The 19,753-nt window shown below is 45.1% G+C and overlaps 1 protein-coding gene across 11 annotated transcripts; it reads left to right on the forward strand.

Moving 5' to 3' along the window:
* Positions 1-1,039: 1,039 nt before the first annotated feature.
* Positions 1,040-8,696, forward strand: LOC120639676. Of its 11 annotated transcripts, none has more exons than XM_039915541.1 (9): positions 1,040-1,361; positions 2,144-2,379; positions 2,676-2,772; positions 2,851-3,049; positions 3,129-3,221; positions 4,510-5,081; positions 5,188-6,414; positions 6,513-6,631; positions 6,715-7,281. In XM_039915541.1, exons 6-8 carry the CDS (start codon positions 4,535-4,537, stop codon positions 6,581-6,583), a joined length of 1,845 nt encoding a protein of 614 aa, XP_039771475.1. In that variant the 5' UTR covers positions 1,040-1,361; positions 2,144-2,379; positions 2,676-2,772; positions 2,851-3,049; positions 3,129-3,221; positions 4,510-4,534; the 3' UTR covers positions 6,584-6,631; positions 6,715-7,281. The 11 variants fall into 11 exon arrangements, 9 of the variants coding, with proteins under 9 accessions (XP_039771475.1, XP_039771476.1, XP_039771477.1 ...); XM_039915542.1 differs by having other exon boundaries at positions 4,534-5,081; XM_039915543.1 differs by having other exon boundaries at positions 2,851-2,972.
* The last annotated feature ends 11,057 nt before the right edge of the window (positions 8,697-19,753 follow it).

A 19,753-nucleotide genomic window follows, 5' to 3' on the forward strand; every position in this document is an offset into this window, starting at 1 on the left:
TAGCATACTGTGCAGAGTACTTAAATGGCTACAGTAGTTGTGAATCTTTTCTCCGATATGCTTCCATACCCTGCTGGCGCTCTGACTCAGGGAGGTCTTCTCTTGTCCCGTCAGCAAGGTACCCGTTGGGGAAACGTAGCTTGCGGCGTGGCCTGTTGAGGCTATTATGTAGGCGTCATAATGGGTGAAACTGAGCCGTCGTGTCCATCTGTCATGGCAGACTGACAGGCGCGGCGTGGGCGCACGCCGCCAGCGGCTCCACTACACGTCTTGGAAATACGCGATCAATAGTGTCCCCTGGTCAAAGACTCGCCTCGGCTTCTGCTATATCAATGCGGACGTCCACCTACCGCAATGAATGCAGCGTTAGGTGAACCTTTAGTATGGAGACCAAGTGGCTTTATATACGTGCTGTGCTTGCAGACATGTGGCAGCTCCGGACCTCCCCGGGGCAGGGTGTCAATTCCTTCCCTTAGTGAGGGGTCCGGTTACTATACAGGGGGTCCGGGACCCCATGGGGGGTCCAGACCTCCACGGAAGGTCCGGAGCCCCCGGCTGTTCGGACTGAGCGCCTGCTTCTCCCGAAACACGTGGTGCTCCCGTTGGTGGGGAACGGGTCACGGCGGCGGGTTTGGTCTGTTCGAGGACGAGCACCACCGCTGGTTCGCCTGCATGCCGCCGCGGACCACGCCTGCGGCCGTGGGCAAGGAGGAGGAAGGCACGGAGGACCGCCGCGGACCACGGAGCCGCCATGACCGCCGAGCAAAGGAACTGGGAGAGAGGAGAGAGGAGAGAGAGGGAGAAAAGAAAGAGGAGAGAGGAAAGAGGATGGCTGACAAGTGGACCCCACTGCCATGCGGCGTCCCCGTCAGCGAAACTGGCCACCAAAACAGCCGGAAGGCCAAATGTGACCGGTTTTGATAGTTGAGTGGTCGAAGATACCTGGTTTTGTAGTTCGATGGCCAAAATCAAACCGAGACGAGAGTTGGATGGCTAAAAATGGACTTTACTCTCTCTCTTACTCCCTCTCCCAATCTTCCTCACGAAGGCAGCCGCCACCAGCTTACGGCCGCAGGACCTCGACACCAACTCCCTCTCCCTCTCCCTCTCCCTCTCTTGCACGCGCTTGGATCCATCAAGCAAGGCGGCGCAGCCCGGCGCGCGGCGGCCGGCGGCAAGCCTCACCCACCTAGGCACGCGGAGGAGCGAGCGGGCGTGCGTCACAGCGTCAGCACCAGGGGGAGGTATGGCGACCCTTTGGTGCGTGATCTTCACGGTCGGCAAGTGGATCTGCGGCACAGGCCAGGCCATGGACCGCCTTGGATCCACCATCTAGGGCGGCCTCCGCTACGAGGAGCAGCGTATGCATCTGCCTCACTTCATTCGCACCTTCTACGTCCCCCGATCCGCCGCTGGCTCTTTGCTCCAGCCTGCGGTTGTTTCCTACCAAGGATGGGATCGGATCTTCGTCTAATAATAATTTTGATTTTGATGTGGTGCGGAGCTAGCTGTATTCCATTGTTCAGCTCGTCGTGGTCATCTCTTAGGACCTGTTAGTGTTAGATCAGGCTGATTTAGTGGTGTCCGCATTCGTTAGTATGCTCGCTGTTGGAGTTGTTCCCAAGAGGAGGAGGGAGAATAAACAGAAACGGTGTTCCTAAAGATTGGATTAGTTGTGGATGATGGTAATGTGATTTGAACAAAGCCGAGATGAGCTTGGCCTTTAGACTCGACTACTAAGGCTGTGTTTAGATGTTTAGGGGTAAAATTTTTGAAAGGGAATTTTGCTATTTCGGAGCACTAAATGAAGTCTATTTACAAAACTTTTTACATAGATGGGTTGTAAATCGTGAGACGAATATAACAAGCCTAATTAATCCATAATTAGTTGATGATTACTATAGCATCACTATTGCAAATCATGAATTAAGTAGGCTCATTAGATTCGTCTCGCTATTTACAACCCGTCCATGTAAAAAGTTTTGTAAATAGACTTCATTTAGTACTCCATGCATGTGTCCAAACATGCGATGTGATGTATTTTGCCAAAAAATTTTGGCATCTAAACACGGCCTAATTTCCCCTTTTATGTGTACTGTTTGTTTCCACTGTCGTCACTTTATTTGTGAACTTTGCATTGCAGTTAGTATTTTTTTTCCCGTGAAAGTGGACTACTATGAGCAATCAGCCGGGCTGCCGCCTCACTGTCAAAGACGTCATCCAGCATGACAAGCATGAGCGAGAGCAGCAGTGAACTGGGGCACTCTTTCTCGCCTGCTCCTCAACTGGCTGGTCGAGCATTGTCATCCACCGCATGCATCAGAGGTAGGCCGGCAGCAGTACTCAGATGCAGGCACAGGAGGTAGCCTGCCCTGCCAGGTAAAATGATTTCCTTTTTTGTCTTTGGTCCATTGCTATATGGATTTATTTTACAGGAGTCTTCTAGGTATATGAAAACACTACTCTTAGTCATGTTCTCCTAGCTATGAATAATTTATCACATTAGTATCCCTATAATACCATTCGATTGACAGTCCGAACTTTAAGACATTATGTGGGTCAATAATATTTCCTGAATATTTCAGGAATGGTTGTTTGCATAATTTATTTGGCTCTATGATTTCAGTTAATTCTTAGAAATACCAAGGTAGTGATCAGATTTATGCTTGATGCAGGCTGGTGATCAGGTGGATATCTCGCAGATGTTAGAACTGAGTCAATGTTTGAGGGCTTGGGTAGCAGGCTACATGTGTCTGCACAAACGTATCTCAGGTACATGCTAGAACTTCATGTAATTATGCTCTGTTGAAATTTATTATTTCAGGATTTAGAGAATTTTTTCCCCTGCAGGATAAAGTTCTTCCACATGGCGACCAAGTTCACATTTGCTATTAGCAAAACATATGATTTCAATGGACGTAGGATCTATGTGCCAATCTGTTAGGAAGAAATGGGCTTTGCTATTTACCTATGTAATATTACTTACTGACATAGGAAGAACTGAAGTTACATGTGGTTTTCCTGATAAATAGACAGTAGAAAACAACATGTTAGTTTCTTCGCAAACTGAAGAATAATGTCATCTATATATAGTTCCTTCTGGTTTACCAGTATTGTTTCTCTTATAGGAAGAACTGAGGTTTTAGATTGTTTGGTGCTGCTGAGTAGAGCTTGGAGCTGTTGCTGCCTTCTCTTGTGTGCATCTACAGCACATTGCAAGGGTAGGTTTACCTTTCCTACTTTACTTGGTTCAGTCTTCTACTAATCTGGTGCTACTCTATCAGTTCCAATCATCCTTTTATGTGTCTGGTTGTTTGGTGATTGAAGTCCGATGATCTTCAAAAATAGACTGATACATGCATTTGTTAAGCTCATGGCTATAAATAATGATTCGCTATTCTCCTGATCTCCTCATTTGGATCAGTATAGCTCAATTGTTTGGTAGCTACAAATTTTGATCATGATACCCTGTTCCGCTAGGCGGCGCCTAGACGGCGCCCAAGCGCGCTTAGTCGCTAGGCGACGGCCATCGCCTGGCCTAGGGGGGTAGGCAGTAGTCTGGGCGCTAGGAGGAGCGAGGCGGCGCGAGGCGGCGCCGAGGCGGACGCGCTGCCGATTCCCGCGAAAACTTTGGCCCCGCGGTGCGAGCGCGCTCGATTTCCTGCGCGGAAGCAGATGGGGCGGCCCGGCGCGCGCGCAACTGGATTTGGCGGTGCGAAATCGAGCTGAAAGGATAAGGGGGAGAGAAGAACGACGGCCGCGACTCGCCGCCTGGAAGCTCCTCGTCCCCAACGGCGCTAGCTGCTCCTCTCCCTTCCACCGCCGGCTGCTTCCCCCGCTCGTCCTCAACGTGAGTTGCCTTCCCCCCTGCCTGCAGCTTCCACTTCCCTGCTCGTCTCCCCTATCCCGCCGGCTGCTCCCCTACCTGCTCCTCTGCTTTCCCCTCCCGTGCCGGCTCTGCTCCTCCCCGCCTGAAGGTCCACCCGCCGGCTCTGCTCCTCCCCGCCTGAAGGTCCACCCGCCGGCGCTGCTCCTCGCCTGGGAAGTTCCACCCGCCGGCGCTGCTCCTCCAAGCTTGGGAAGCTCCGCCGGCTGCACTGCTCCTCGAACCTCCTCCCCGCTGCTGCGCTGCACTGCTCCAGCCTCCAAGTCTGCAAGGTCCTCACCGCCGACGGCCTCATCCTGCTCCAAGGTCAGTCCCCTCCCCTGCTCCTAGGCTGACAGAGTATTATGTTGTTGGTGGCAAGTGCTGCTCCTAGGCTGAGAGAATTATGTTGTTTGTACAGAAATGCATGTAAGCATGTTTATGTCCTTGTTTTAGCACTGCTTATTTACAGCAAACAGAGAGCACTCATGTTTATGTCAGATTTGAGAGCACTCATGTTCATGTTTATATCATGTTTATGTCCTTGTTCTGAGAGCACTCGTGTACAGAGGCTTAATTGTGGTGTTTTTGTGATTTGAAACTGCTTTGAATGATGAATGAATCACTTATTTGAGTTATTTCAGTGCATGCCCATTGCCTAACTGTAGGATGCCGACATCAGAGAATGAACAAGTTCATGGAGCCAGCACTGAGGCAGTGAATCTGCTGAAAAGGAACTCAGATGATGTTGGATGGGAGTATGGTGTTCTTGTTGATGCTAACAACAAGGACAAGGTCAGGTGCAACCTTTGTAATAAGGAGATGAGGGGAGGGATTTATAGGCTGAAGCAGCATTTGGCTCATGAAGGAAAGAATGTGACTAAATGTCCAGCTAGAACACAGCAGGCTTCGGAGGCTAAAGCAAAGTGCAAGAAAGCACTAGAAGATGCAAAAAGGAAGAGGGAGGAGAAGACTGTCCGTGAGCTAGAACTTAGAGCGGAAGTGGATGTGTCTAGGGTTGGAGAGACAGAGGAAGTCACTTGTGTTGGTAGTTCACAGCCTCACAAATTAGGACCTATTGACAAATGGACACGTGCTATTGATCCTACAGCTACCAAGACTGAGTCTTTAAAGCAACAGCAGCTGAACAAAGAACTTTGGAAAGAAAGATCAAATGAGGTGTACAAGTATATTGCAAGATGGGTCTATAATCATGGTAAATTACTACTATACTAATCTGTATTTGCATTTTAAAATTCATTAGCTGTTGTTATTTCTGTACTGAACACAAATTTGGCTTCTTTTTTTTTATACATTTGCAGCAATACCTTTCCGTGCATGTGACAATGATGACTTCAAGCAAATGTGTGAAGCAATTGGACAGTTTGGACCTGGATTTCAGCCTCCAAGTGATGATTTACTGCGAGAGAAATTGCTGGAACAAGAATATGCAAGAACCAAGAGTTTGATGCAGGAACGTCAAGCTGAGAAGTTGAAAAATGGGTGCTCTGTTATGACCGATGCTTGGTCAGATAGGAAGAGGAGAAGTATAATGAATCTGTGCACTAATTGTGCTGAAGGAACTGAATTCATCAGCTCAAAAGATATGTCAGATGTGTCACACACAAGTGAAGTCATCTTTGAACTAGTGGACAAAGCAATTGATGACTTGGGTCTAGAAAATGTAGTGCAAGTAGTGACCGACAATGCCTCCAACAACATGGGAGCAAAGAAGCTATTGCTTGAGAAGAGACCACAGATATTTTGGACATCTTGTGCAACTCACACAATCAACATGATGCTCCAAGGAATTGGCAACATGCCTCGGTTCAAGAAAGTGATTGACCAAGCAAAGTCATTTACCATATTTGTCTATGGCCACACAAGAACATTGGACTGCTTGAGATACTTCACGGAGGGGAAAGAGGTAGTGAGGGCAGGAGTGACTAGGTTTGCTTCAAACTTTCTCACTTTGAACAGCATGCTAGAGAAGAAGGACCAGCTAAGAAAAATGGTGGTTCATACTAGGTGGGACTCATTGAAGGATGTGAAATCAAAGAAAGTAAAAGATGCCACAGCAACTATATTGAGTCCAACCTTTTGGAAGGAAGTGAACCTAATATTGGCTGTTTTTGAGCCATTGTTCAAAGTCCTCCGTTTGGCTGATGGGGATGTGAAGGCATCCATGAGTTTCATTTATGGAGAACTACTAAAGGCAAAGAGAGAGATCAAAGAGGTCTTTGGCAATAATGAGACTCGATTCAAGGATGTACTAGCTGTTATTGAGAAGAAGATGAAGGGAAGACTTGATTCTCCATTGCATTTGACAGCTTATTTGCTCAATCCACACTATAGCTTTACTAACCCATCAATTTTTGATGAGCCCAAAATGAATGAAGCATTTATAGCTTGTGTCGAGCAATTTTATTATCATGATGAGGACAAGCAAGATCAAGCTGCCAACATTGAATTGAAAAAGTTTCAAAATAGAGAAGGAGCATTTAGCAAGAAGCTAGCAAGGACTTTTGAAAACTTTGATTACAATCCAGGTAGAGGTGTTAAGTAACAAATACATGGCTGTTTGCTATTTTCTAACATGGATGTTTGCTGTTTTCTAACTAATAGGGGTATTTTTCTTTTATTTCAGCCTCATGGTGGAGGTTGTATGGAAGCCACACACCAGCTTTACAGAAGATGGCTACAAGGATCTTATCTTAGACATCAAGTGCTTCTGGTTGTGAAAGAAATTGGAGCGGGTTTGAAGGGGTTAGTACCTATCCATTATGAACATTTCAGCAGCATTATAATTAAATTGCACAACTGAAAATGCTCTTATTTTTAATTTATAGATACACACTAACAAGAGGAATAGACTTACTACAGCCCGCCTCGAAAAGTTGGTCTATATTCAATTCAACAACAGGCTGCTTAGTAAGAGAGAAAAGATCAAGACAAAGAAGACCACTGATGTTCTCTTATCTAGTTATACAACTGAAGTTCAAGGTTTTCTCCAAGAGGGTGGAGATGATTGTGCATTAGTTGTCTTTAGAGATGAGGAGGATGAGATGGAAGGTACAGGGATACCTTGGGTTGTTATTGGAGAGGTAGTGGGAGTAGAAGAGCAGCTTGAGCGGCGTAGAAGTGGTAGAGTGAGGGAGGCAAGGGAGCTCTATGAAGGAGAAGAGTTTTCATCTGAAGAAGAAGAGTATGAGTCTTATGAGGATGAGGATGAGTGAGGGAGGCAAGGGAGCTCTTATGAACTGCTGTTGTGTGCTATGTTGTGTGCTATGTGACTGTGTCAACCCTTGAGGGGTATGAACTATTTGCTTGTGCTTGTGTTTGTGTTTGTGTTGTATGAACTGCTGCTGTAGTGCTGTGACGTCCTTTATTTATAAATTGTGTTGTGCACTTGTACTGCTGGCTGCTGCTATGTGCTTGTGTTTATGCTTTAAAATTTCTAATTATTAGCTGCTGATATAGTATGCTTATGGATTGGAGGTGGCTGAAATGATTGAGATAAGTGACAACTTGTTTGCTATTTTTTTTCATGAACTGCTGTCTATTGACTATTTAGTATTTACAAGATGTCAAAATGTGATGCAGGAGGAAGGAACATGCAAGATTAAGCCACCAAGTTATCAGGTATGTCTACTGACCCTATCTTTTATTTACTGTAGCCTATATATATTCAGCATTTTTTGCTATATATACATAATATATTATATATATAAGTTGTATGGCAAAACGCCTAGAAAAACGCCTAGCAGCGCCTAGGCGCGATTACTCCCGACTAGTCTCTAGGCTGAGGGTCATCGCCTAGATTGCGCCTAGCGCCTAGCGGAACAGGGTCATGATATATATTGACATGTAACATATGACTATATAGAACGTTACAGACTGTATTGCTATACTTTTAGAATATAATATTAGGATCATGATAGGGCGTGCAAAGCACGATGAATGTTCTATTTTTAAATAATAACTTGGAGAATGCAAGGTTTGATTAACAGACAAAAGGACCTCTAGAGTAATAAACCTATTCAGTTTGTTTTTGTGGCAGGTCTGTGAAGGGTGATTTTTGTGGCAGTAATAAACTTATCTATGTGTGAAACTGGGACTATTTTGAAACGAATACATGGGCTCCTAAATTGTCTATTTGGTTGATGCATGATATAACTTGTACATTTCGAAACTAGTTTTAGTTAATTGTCTATTTAGTTTTAAAACCATACTAGCAAATTGTCTATTATTTTGAAATGAATACATGCTCATATAAAAGAGGAGGTTATTTTTGTTTGCCTAAGCCTTTACTCTACAGTATGATATAATACAACACTATGGTCATAGTAAAGCAACTATCTAATCAATGTTGTGCTGATATGGGTTTCTATCAAATTTTAAACCCTTTCTATATGCATACTATCTACTGCCAAAAGATGTGATGTATCAGCTATAATAATGTGACAAGTAATTACTGATTATAAAATAAACTAATCAGCCTTTGTTATTCTTGAGACAACATATCTGCCTGAGACTTGCTACTGAAAATTGCTAATGCATATGATTCTTTTTAATTCTGCAGGAAACTTAAACTTGAATGGATCCTTTGGACTTGGAGTCATGACATTGACGATACAAGGAGTTATGAAATATCAAACAATGTTTTCTGTAGCCTACTTAGGATGTGGTTGTGTTCGCACAACACTATGTTCAATTTGGATCATGTATTCGCCACTTTACATACTATCTCCTTTCTAATGAACTATTTTGAATTCGAATAATGTACATGTACTAGGCATGTATAATGATGGATTTTATTCATATTCGTGCTGATTGAGTTCTAAATTTTTATATAATTGTTTTCTTATCCAAAAAAATGGTTCATTATAAAAAATATATCAAATGCATAATCCATTGCAACAAATACCTTTTTTGTTGCAAAAAATATATGAATGCAACAATTCTAGTTCGTTGCTGCAATTTATTGCCACAATTCTATTTTGTATCGATACATTTTATTGCTACCAAAATTGATTGATGCTATAGTAGTTAATAAAATCGAACAATATGTTGTTGTGGCATCTTTTTTTTGCTGCGAACTACCTTTTGGTTGCAAAACTAATTGTTGCTCCCATATATGTTTTTGTGGCAATATAGTCTATTACAACGAACTAATTTCTGATGTCATAGGATCAATCGCAATGTAATATATGTGTGACAATCTAATCTATCGTAACGATGTTGGTTGTGGCCATATAATGTGTTGCCACGGTGGCAGTCTGTTGCAACTCACTACTATAGCAATGCTTACTTGTGTGGCAATACACTGTGTCGCCATGACATCGGCAATAGCAACAACTCTCTAATTCAATGCTTCTTTACGTGGCAATTACAAGTATTGCAACATGACAACAAAAATTGTTGCAATGCACCTATTGCTCAAAAGTAATTGCAACGGGTTGCAACGAAAGTTCTATTGTTGCCATTTGAACATGTTGCAACTATATTAGGCCTATTGCAACGATTTTTGCACGGTTGTGACAGCCCTAAAATCCAGTAGTGTATGTTACCTTTTGTTTAATCTTGTTAGTGTGATAGCAGACGGAAGGGCTGCTAACTTTGTAATAATTGGTTGTAGCCTCTCCTGAGGTCAAGCTGAGTACTCTTTTTACATTATCTAAAAAAAATCTCGTTTGTTGCTCAAAGTGTAAGCACAATCAACCAAAGGTTTCTCAATCAGGGCTAAGCTAGGGATGAGATCATTGAAGTGTTGTGCCTCCTGCCCGTCGAAAGAGGTGGAGTTCTTTTCGCTGGGATCACGGACCAGGTTGAAATCGCCCAAGATAATCCAAGGGCCAGAGATGGATGAGGTGACATCCAGCATCTCCGAGAAAAAACCTGCTTTTCTTCGTGTTTCATCGGGGCATAAACGTTGGTAAGTGTAAGGGGGTCGCCATTTGCACAAAGGTTGAAGCAAGCGGTTAAGGAGTAACCACGTTCGCTAGAGGATGGAAGAGTACAGGCACGGTCATCCCAGGCAGTTATGATACTGCCAGAAGTCCCCTAGCATTAGCACCAACTACAAATGCTACTGGTCTCAAAGTGAACTTTTCAAAATCCATGATGGTACCAATCAACATAGCGCCAGAAACTGTTGACAATCTGGCCTCGAAGTTTAGTTGTGCAGTGGGGTCATTTCCATTTAGTTACCACAAGTTGTGTCTTGGCTTTTCGAAACCAAAGATAGCTGACTTTTTGCCACTTGTTTATTGATTTGAAAGGAGGCTGGTTTGTTACTCAACCTTACTCTGTCAAGGTGGCAAGCTACACCTCGCAAATTCAGAGGTGTAACTTCCTTGCAACTGTTTTTCTTTACTCCACTACCTAACTAAGCTGCTAGCTCTGCACGCCAGAGCATCCCAAGGTGAAGCACAAGAGAGGAGGAGGACGGAGAAGCTGGGCCATGGCGAGAGTGGAATCCGTGGTGGTCTGCGTCTTGGTCCTCGCCATGGACGCCGCCGCCGGGGTGCTCAGAATCCACGCGGAGAAGGCTCGAAGAGTGAAAGGATAGCCATTTTTTTCACTAGGAGAGAGAGAGGAAAGATCGAGAGGATAGAAGCGCTCTCGCAACCACACATGGCAGATATTTTAGATGATCTCTTTTACCATTCAGCCCTTACAATTTAGTAATACAATCACCGTAGAAGAAAATTATCTCATATAGTAAGTCCTTTTTGCAAGCAAAATGACATGGAATAAAGTAAGAAATTGTATAACAATCCTTCAAATTTACTTGTATTCTCTCCATCGGCGCGAACTGTGTATTATGTTTAAGAAACAACAAAATGGTATACAAAGATCAATTACATACTTGATCATCATATTTTATGTGCCCATACATGAATTAAATAGCTAACAGACACACTAATAGACACCCCGTTGTATAAGTTGTCTATTTTACTGTCTGTATACAGTGTTCGAGACACTTATAGACTGCAACTGTCTACACAATTGTACATGCTCTAAGCTCTCTCCCAACTACGTGTCTTGTTTTCTCATAGAAGCTTTGCACCTAGTAGAAGCGCCAGATATATTTGGATTTACGTCTAGGGTAATCCTTTTCTCTCATCTGCAAAATGCTTGGCTCTACGGTGACACGTCCCTCATTTAGATGGTTGTGGCACTAGTAATAAACATGCTACCGGTCCACCTCAAAAATGTCGGAAAAGAAGACTCGGTGCTAATTGTAGCATTAGTACCAAGTCTTCTTTCTACCGGTATTTTTGGGTGGATGGAAAGGTCCAGGGATCTTTCACCACTACAAAAGCTGACTTAGTCCAGGTTCGAAAAGAAATTTAGTCTCGGATTCCCAACAAAGACGGCATATCCGCATGGGATTAAATGTCCCGATCTTTAGTCCCGGTTGGTACTACCAATAGGGACCAAACACTACCAATGATTAATAAAAAAAAGCCCTATGCCCCGCGCTTGCTCTGCTTGCTGCCATTGTGCTCGCCGCCGCTCAGGAGTTGCGCCCCAGCCGCCCAGTGGACATGGTCCCAAAGTTCTTCCTCCTGCGTCCTCGCCACCATGGTACCAATGCAGGACAAGGATGTTGTATTGCATGGAACGACATTCAGCACAAAACTTAACTAAAAATGAAAAAAAATCATAAGTGTTGCCATTTCTATCGTCAATAAGGATGGCAACGGGCCAAGTTCGGTTCAGGTGAAGTATATGGGCACCCAAAACCGAAACTCAAACTTAAAACTCGAACCCGACCCGAACTTCGATTCGGGTGAGAATCAATGCCCAAAACCGGAACCCGCGGATACCCAAAACCCAACGCATAATCCGATACCAGAATTTTTTTACAAACTAGCAACAACATTCCGGCAACCAAGGACAGCAACAAAATTCCAGCAAAACCAAGGACAACAATTCTAGCAAGTAGCAACCAAGGACAGAGTACAGTTGAGAGCGGAGCAATTCGCGATCATGGGGTGAGGGCGGAGCGCGAACAGGAGGGGCCGAGGTCGTGGCTCGCGGAGTGGAGGGCGGGCGGCTTGCGTGCGGTGTGGGGTCCTACGGTGCGAGGGCGGCCTCCTACTACGTCCCTCCTCCATGCGACTGTGCCATGCGGGGTGGTCGCCAGGTGGGTGGGCCCTATGTGGGGGCACCGCGTCTAGCGGCCGGCCGAGGAGCCGCTGAGGCGCCGAGCGGCAAGCCGAGGACCCGCCGAGGCGCCGCGCTGAGTGCGATGCGTTGATGCCAGGGAGGGTGATGGCTGGGCTGACGGGGTGGGGGGTGCAGGGGTGAACTGGGAGGTGTGGGTTGAGGGGATTTTTTGTTTATATATCTAGGGTTTCTAGTGGGCTTCTATTGGGTTGAATATTTCGGGGCTCCAATGGAACTCTGTGGGTCAATTCTAGAATCCGCCCGAAACCCAAAATGTTTCAGGTACCCAAACCCGCAAATCCGCGGGTGAAATCAGAACCCGAACCCAAAACCCGCAAACCCGAAACCTGCGGATATCCACCCCAAACCCGACCCGCTGCCATCCTTAATTGTCAAGAGAATATAGTACAAGTCCATGTCTATTTTCGATCAAACTCCATGTTTTCTTTACTCCACCCACCGCTGTCCCAGTAGGTGGATCGACCCAGGACTAAAAACAATGCATTAAATCCAGGACAGAGCTACCAACCGGGACTAAAGTCTCTCCCCACCCCCCCCATCGTAGCTGTTGGTCCGGGACTAATGTCCACATTAATCCCCCCCCCCCCCCGGTGATTCTAGCTGTTGGGCCCGGACACAAAATCAGCAGGGACAAATGGACCGGATAGGTGACTATCTCTCCATTAGTGTTTAGTACCGATTGATAACGCCAACCCGTTCTAAGACCTACACACTAGTTGAAAGTACCAAATACCACGGGTACCCCAAAAACAGGCCCTCATGGTCCTGATCTAGGAATTAGCCAACCTCTGATAGGATAATCAGCCTGCCTGACAAAAGTACCACCAGCACCGGCCCTCCAGATGGGCAGACGATGTAAGGAATGAGGCGAGCGAACGCCGGACACATGGCGCCTTTGTAGGATCAAGGACACCGACTAGAGGGGGTGAATAGGCGGTTTTTAACTTCAAACACAAACACTAGAGAAATTTAATAAGTAAAACAAGAGAGCTCCTATATCTAGCAAAATCTATCACTAGTTGGGTTGCAACCTAAGATGACAAGAGGCAATTCAAGCACTAGAAAAGTAAATTGCAAGAATTGAAATGAGCAAAGAAATAACCGAGCTTGACACAAGAAATTTTTCCCATGGTGTCGATGACTTACCATTCACCCCTAATCCATATTGAGGTAGATTCAAAGAATCAATCGCTCCTCTATCGAGGCTCCCCTTGATCTTGAGCCGGCATGGATCAATAAACCTCTCCAAACCTCGATTTCACTAGAATTGCTCTTCACCGCTCCGACGAGGTGAGCGCAAAGACCTCTCACAACCAATTTTGAGGCTCCTCCACAGTCTTCTTGAAGGGCTTCACGAAATCACCTTCTCCAAGCCGTCTAGGGAGCGGAAACTTCCAAGAGTAACAAATCGCGGATGCTTGCTTGAAGATTCCCTAGTACCACAAAGCTCAAACTTTTGATGCAATGCACTAGAATGCTCTCACACTCACAAGTATGCAATCCCTAAGCTAAGAGTGTGTGAGAGAGGGAAAAACCAGCTCAAATATGTCAAGGAAGCTTTCAAAGTGGTCAAGAGAGCTCCCCACGGACGAACAAGTGTGTATATATATATATATATATATATATATATATATATATATATATATTTGACTCCCAGGATGTTGAATACTAATCAGCAAGCCGGCGGCACTGCCACCTCTCCGGCGAGCCAACCACCACCACATTTAATTCGCAGCAGTTAATTCCTGAAACCTGCATGCACGGAGGGTGCAATAAAACCACCAAATCAAATGCGTAATTAAAGGGCCGTCATTCTTGTAGGTAAAACCAGACACTCACGGATCGTAATTATCAAACAGCGCAGTCGTAAAAACAACATAGTGTTACGGTTCAAAAACCCCTCACCGAGCACTGAGTGTAGATAATGAAGGACGTTGTTTTCAAACCATCGGAAATCACGCTTCCGATTATGCTCCCAGTGCAAGGAACTAGGAGCCCACCTTCCCTCCTCCCTCAACATTGATCCACACCCAATCCACCGCCGCACGACGAGAAAATCTCACCCCCGCCCGCCGGCGTGCTCGCTCACCCCACCCATACGGCTTTCTCCACGGATTCCCCACCCCCTGCAACACACCCGGATTGGAGGCCTGCGTGCCCTATGCCGCCCATCCCCCTGGTCATCGGGCTTGCTGGCGGCGCCACCTGCTGGCGGTGCCCCCTGGTGGCCACCACATGGCCGCCCCTGCTAGTTGCGCGTGCCTGCGCCCCCTCTCCCCGACGGAACTGCTTGGGGGCCATCGCCGGGTTAAGTGCCCACTACCCGTAGTTGCTGTCTACATCGCCGGCTGTCTCCACCAACGCACCGGGAAGCCGCGGGATTCACTCCACTATTCGCCGCCCAATCGATTTTGCTAGCACGAATCCGGCAGCGACAGTCAGCGGCCGCGGAAGCCACATTTTGTGGATACAACAGGTAAGACAGGCTACCACATTTGATCATCTTAATTTCGTTGAACTGATGCCTCCTAGATGCAAGCCACATACATGAGTCTGCCAAATAAAGGATTAGGAATCACAAATACACAACGAACCCAATTCCATGGCAGTGGCACTTGTTAGTATTTTTTACGCCAGCCACTCATACTTTTTTACTTCAACATCATTAGTATTTTTTACGACAGCCACTCATACTTTTTTACGACAGCCACTCATACTTTTTTACGGTAGCCACCCAACCTCACTTGTTAGTATTTTGTATTTAGAGTATTATTTTTATTCATATCCAGGCAGTAATTTCACAATTTAGAGTAGTATGAGCTTCTATTAGATAACCCCCAAGCTTCAAGGATTCGGGGGCAGTTGCATGCATGGGTGATTACTTCTTTGAATATTAGGCCTCTTAATTTTAAAGAATTTTATGTAGTATTTTTTTGTATTTAGAGTAGTATTTTTATTTATATTTAGGCATTAATTTCACAATTTAGAGTAGTATGTGTTTCTATTAGATAATCCCCAAGCTAGAAAGATTCAGGGGAAGATGCATGCACGGGATGATTAATTCTTTGAATATTACTCATCCTAATATGGTAATTACTTCTTTAATATTAATTACTCCTCTCAGTTTTAAACAATTTATGTAGTATCTTTTCATAATTCAAAGTAGTATTTTTGTTCGTATTCAAGCAGTAATTTCACAATTTAGAGTAGTATTTGCTTCATGAGTTAGAGTAGTATTTTTACAATTTTCATATTCAACAATTTAGACACACTACAATAAATATTTCTTGGTAATGCAGGTGGTAAGGAGAGGCATAGGGCTGTCACAGAGACACTCTTGGGAGCAATGCTACATCGGAATTTGTCGAACAATGAGCTTGTGGGATAGCATGACCACATGGTGGCGACTGGCGAATGTTGTGGCATTGCTTCTATGACTTTTGTGTGATACGTGATCAGCTCATGTAACATGGTATTTAAATATTTTGAAACATGAACACGTCACTTTTTTAAATATACCACAAGTCTGATTCTTGATTTTTAATCTATTTGCTGCAGTTGTATTTATGCAAGAGTCGTAGGTTCGATCCTCTTAGAGCTACAGCATTAACTGGCAAAATCATGCCTGTATCGTTGCTGTAAAAATTTTACTTCCCAACCAAATCAAACAATGTTGCTCACTATTTTTACTTCCCAAATGTTGAGCATTTTACACCTCTAAACCGAACTCATTGCTTCATCCATAATTAATAAAAACTTCAACCTAACTCATGCTTGAAGATAAAAAAAATGACTCGTGTACAGATGTACATTAGATGCGCGTAGTAGTAAATCTTTTACTCCCCATTCAAACCAAACAAGGCTGCCAGGAAGCTGCCACGGAAGGCTTTTTACTCCCACCCACACCAAAAACTGTAATATTTAGAACGCCGGAGGCACCACAACTGCGCTGCAGCGCACAACGACTGGCCAACCAGCCAACTGAAATCACGCCAAAATCACCGCGGGGTTGCAGGCTATATACAGCGAGCATTAACTCAGTAGACACAGACAACTGTTTGGTCAAAGGAGCATTAATTTAAAATGGACAGACAGTAAAGTACTCACAGCTTTTACTACTCAGAGCTGTCTGAGCTCCGGCGAGAGCGCCGCCGTGCGTGTTGAATAATATTCAACACCCGGAATGTTAAATAGACCGGTCATATATATATATATATATATATATATATATATATATATATATATATATATATATATATATATATATATCACTTAAAACGCGTGAAAACAAAGAATTCACGAACTGTCCGCCATTCGAAACCAACAACAGGTAGATCTACAATTATTACGTGTCAGAGTCGAAGACTACATCACTGGCGGACTGTCCGCGCACAAGGGGCGGACCGTCCACCGTTCAAAGTCCAAACGACTTAGAGAAGAAAACGTAACTGGATTTTGAGGGGTGGACCGTCCGCACCCCTTGAGCAGACCGTCCGTCCTTCACTATGTGCAACCCACCAGAAACATCAAAGTTTATGTCCAAGTTCGAGGTTAGGGGGCGGACCGTCCGCCTCACAGGGCCGGCCCGTCTGCCTTACATTTCACAGCGCCAAGACAGGAACTCTTGTTTCTGTCCAAAATCTTTGGTTGCAGGCGTACTGTCTATCCCCAGGTGCCGGACCGTCCGCCAGTATTTCGTCCAGCACACCACAGAAACACTTGCTTCTGTCTAGTAATTTCAAAGGAGGGCCGGACCGTCCGCCCTCCAGGGCCAGACCGTCCGCCCCTAGCAGTCAGCTCTGGTTTTCAAACTTGGATTTGCCATTTTTCAAACGAAGTTAACCCTCATGCATGTAATGCAAAGTGTTTGAGCAAAATGGCACTAAAGAACAGTCAAGCACGGGCACAACAACCCCTCTTGATAATACGGCTATTATCCTATTAATCCGGTCATATATCATCCTCTAATCACCTCATGACCAGCAAAATAGAAAATCCCTATCATATAATTTTGCCTTGAGCTCATGCCTTGAACATCACCTCCAAATCATTTCCAATTCTTTTCATGACATCAACTCATGCACACATTCTGATGGACCAAACTTATATTCAAATTCTATCAAGAAATTGTTAGTCCATAAATATTATCATTAATTATTAAAACTCTAATTAGAGGTCTACAAGCTTTCAGCCTTCCCGACCCGCACCAAGCCACTGGGTCTAGGAGATCCGTGACGATCCCGAGCAGAGTACAACCATGTAAGCCCCTCGGGAACACTCGAGGTGGCATTAAATGCTCTAGCCCAACAAGACATGCATGCGTGCGCCTTGCTTGACAAGTGGGGTAGTGGCGCCGCCTGCAAATAGGAGGACCGGCGGAAGTAACCCCGGTCAACTGGGCCATTATGACGCCGCGACCGGCGCTCACGGCGGTTGTGCCTCCTCCGTCAGGTTGACGGGACAGGCCACGTCCGATCACCTTCCGCTGCTAGGTGTAGGGTAAGGGGGAACACGTTGGGCTAGTGGCCCTCACACCGTGCCGATGGGAAAGGCAGCAAATGCCCGACCCCCGTCCTCCGCGGAGGCTTGCCCCCAGCGGATTTCGGAGTAAAGGGAACGAGAGGCTTGCCCCCGGCGGACCTGGACAAGCGTACCACAAGTACACCAACGCCATGCCCTACCACGGTAATGACGAACAAGACTGAAGACACGTCAAGCTACGCCGCGAAGCGGATGGACAAGACTTGGCTTCAGGATACAAGGGAGCGCAACTGACTGATGGACCCTAGCCTAGGACACTTGTAGAACTCTCGGCCTTCTCCGCCAGATCGCCGACCCAGGGTTGAGGCCAAGGTTTTAAATAGCCGGCTATAACTTCCGCTATAGACGGCTATAGCTTCTAGGAAGGCCAAACGCTATGGCATTTAGCCCGCTAAAACCGGCTATAGCCCGCTAAATGCCGGCTATAGCCCGCTAAATGCCGGCTATAGCCCGCTAAACGCTGTAGCGGCAGCTCTGCCGCTAAACATCTTAGCCGGTGATTTAAAACCTTGGTTGAGGCACAACGATCTCACTCGCTTACAAGCACCCCGTTGTAAGCACCTAACACTCAGAACACAAGAACATCAAACGCACAACCCCTATACTGGACATAGAGCGATTGCTCGAACCAGTCTAAATCTCTTGTCATTGAGTGTTGGCCATCAAGCTACGAAGAAGCATGGCACAATTTACTAGCCATGACTGAAACAACGACATTAGTACCAGTTGGGGCTACCACCTGGTACTAATGCCTCCACCCACATTAGTACGGGTTGTTAACACCACCCGATACTAATGTATAGTCTTCAGTATCGGTTTATATTATCACCCGGTACTAAAGGATACTCCACGGATTATTTCAAAAGGAAAGCATCTAAAACATCTCTCTTCCCATAACAAATGATATGTAGGTGAGATGGTAAGGAGGTACCGCGTGAGTCAAGAGGTTAGGAGTTTGAATCCTCGCACCGCACACACATTCATTTTGCTTGAAAAAATTGCATGAATTGTGACTTTACGACATGCGAGTGTGCGGTCCTCCACTGGGGTTCAAAGTATTTTATTTGAGCTTGTACACTTTGGTACATGGTGGAAACACCACTCGGTGCTAAGGATCCTTTTAGCACCGGGTTATTTACCCAGTGATGTGATCGAGACTTTTTAGTCTCAGCTTCGTAGTACCAGTTACAAAAACCGGTACCAATAGCCTTTTTTTTCCGACAACATATGCTATGAAAACCAGCATGCTGTGAAAATCCGTGCAAACCACGATAAAAAAGTCATCTAAATTAACCAAAAAATCACACGTACAGATGATATGATGATACACAACTTTGTAAAATATCTTGTCCAAACTCAATTTCGTTTGTGAGATATAAAAATAAAAAATTTCTAACAAATCAGCTGACAGCTTTCTGGTTTGAATTTTGTTATTTTTATATCTCACAAACGAAGTCGAGTTTGGAGAAAAATTTTTACAAGGTTGTGTATCATCATATCATCTGCATGTAGGATTTTTTTGGTGAATTTAAACGACTTTTTTGCTATGGTTTGTACGAGTTTTCAAAAAAACTGGTTTTCATAGCATACGCTGCCTTTTTTTTCTAGTACTGTGGAAAACCTTTGCTTCCCTTGCTGGTCTTCCTCTCATGTACGCGGCAAACGCTTCTCTTCTCAGCAGGAATCAAAGCGAGCATGATGTCCAAAACTATGACTTGGCCTGAAAATTATTTGAAGTGATGGTATTATGCTTAACTAAAAGGACGCAATTCAAATATACTCTATAGTACACAGCTAGTTAAACACTGGCCCCCTCCAACGTTGGCGCGGTAAGGCCGCGCTGTTGTTTCTAGTAATGCAATTTAATAATGCAACTTACCAATCACTACCATATGCTTCAATGTCATGGTCAGCTGTGGGATTGGTCACTTGATGCAACATGTTGTGGGATTGTTAGGGTAGCTGCAACGGGTGGCTAGCTAAGGGCAGACACATCCGCGTAGAAGAGAGAAGAGGAGAGAAAACATTGTCGCTGCGCCGAGCGACTCTCGCTGCATGGGACCTACCATGCACATCTGCCTGTTCTCCCTCTGCTCATCTCTTTCCTTCCTCTACCCAGCACCCTGGGATGGAGGCGCACCCGAAGGG

This window comes from Panicum virgatum, chromosome 7K (assembly GCF_016808335.1).
Source record: "Panicum virgatum strain AP13 chromosome 7K, P.virgatum_v5, whole genome shotgun sequence".
Taxonomy (NCBI): Eukaryota; Viridiplantae; Streptophyta; class Magnoliopsida; order Poales; family Poaceae; genus Panicum; species Panicum virgatum.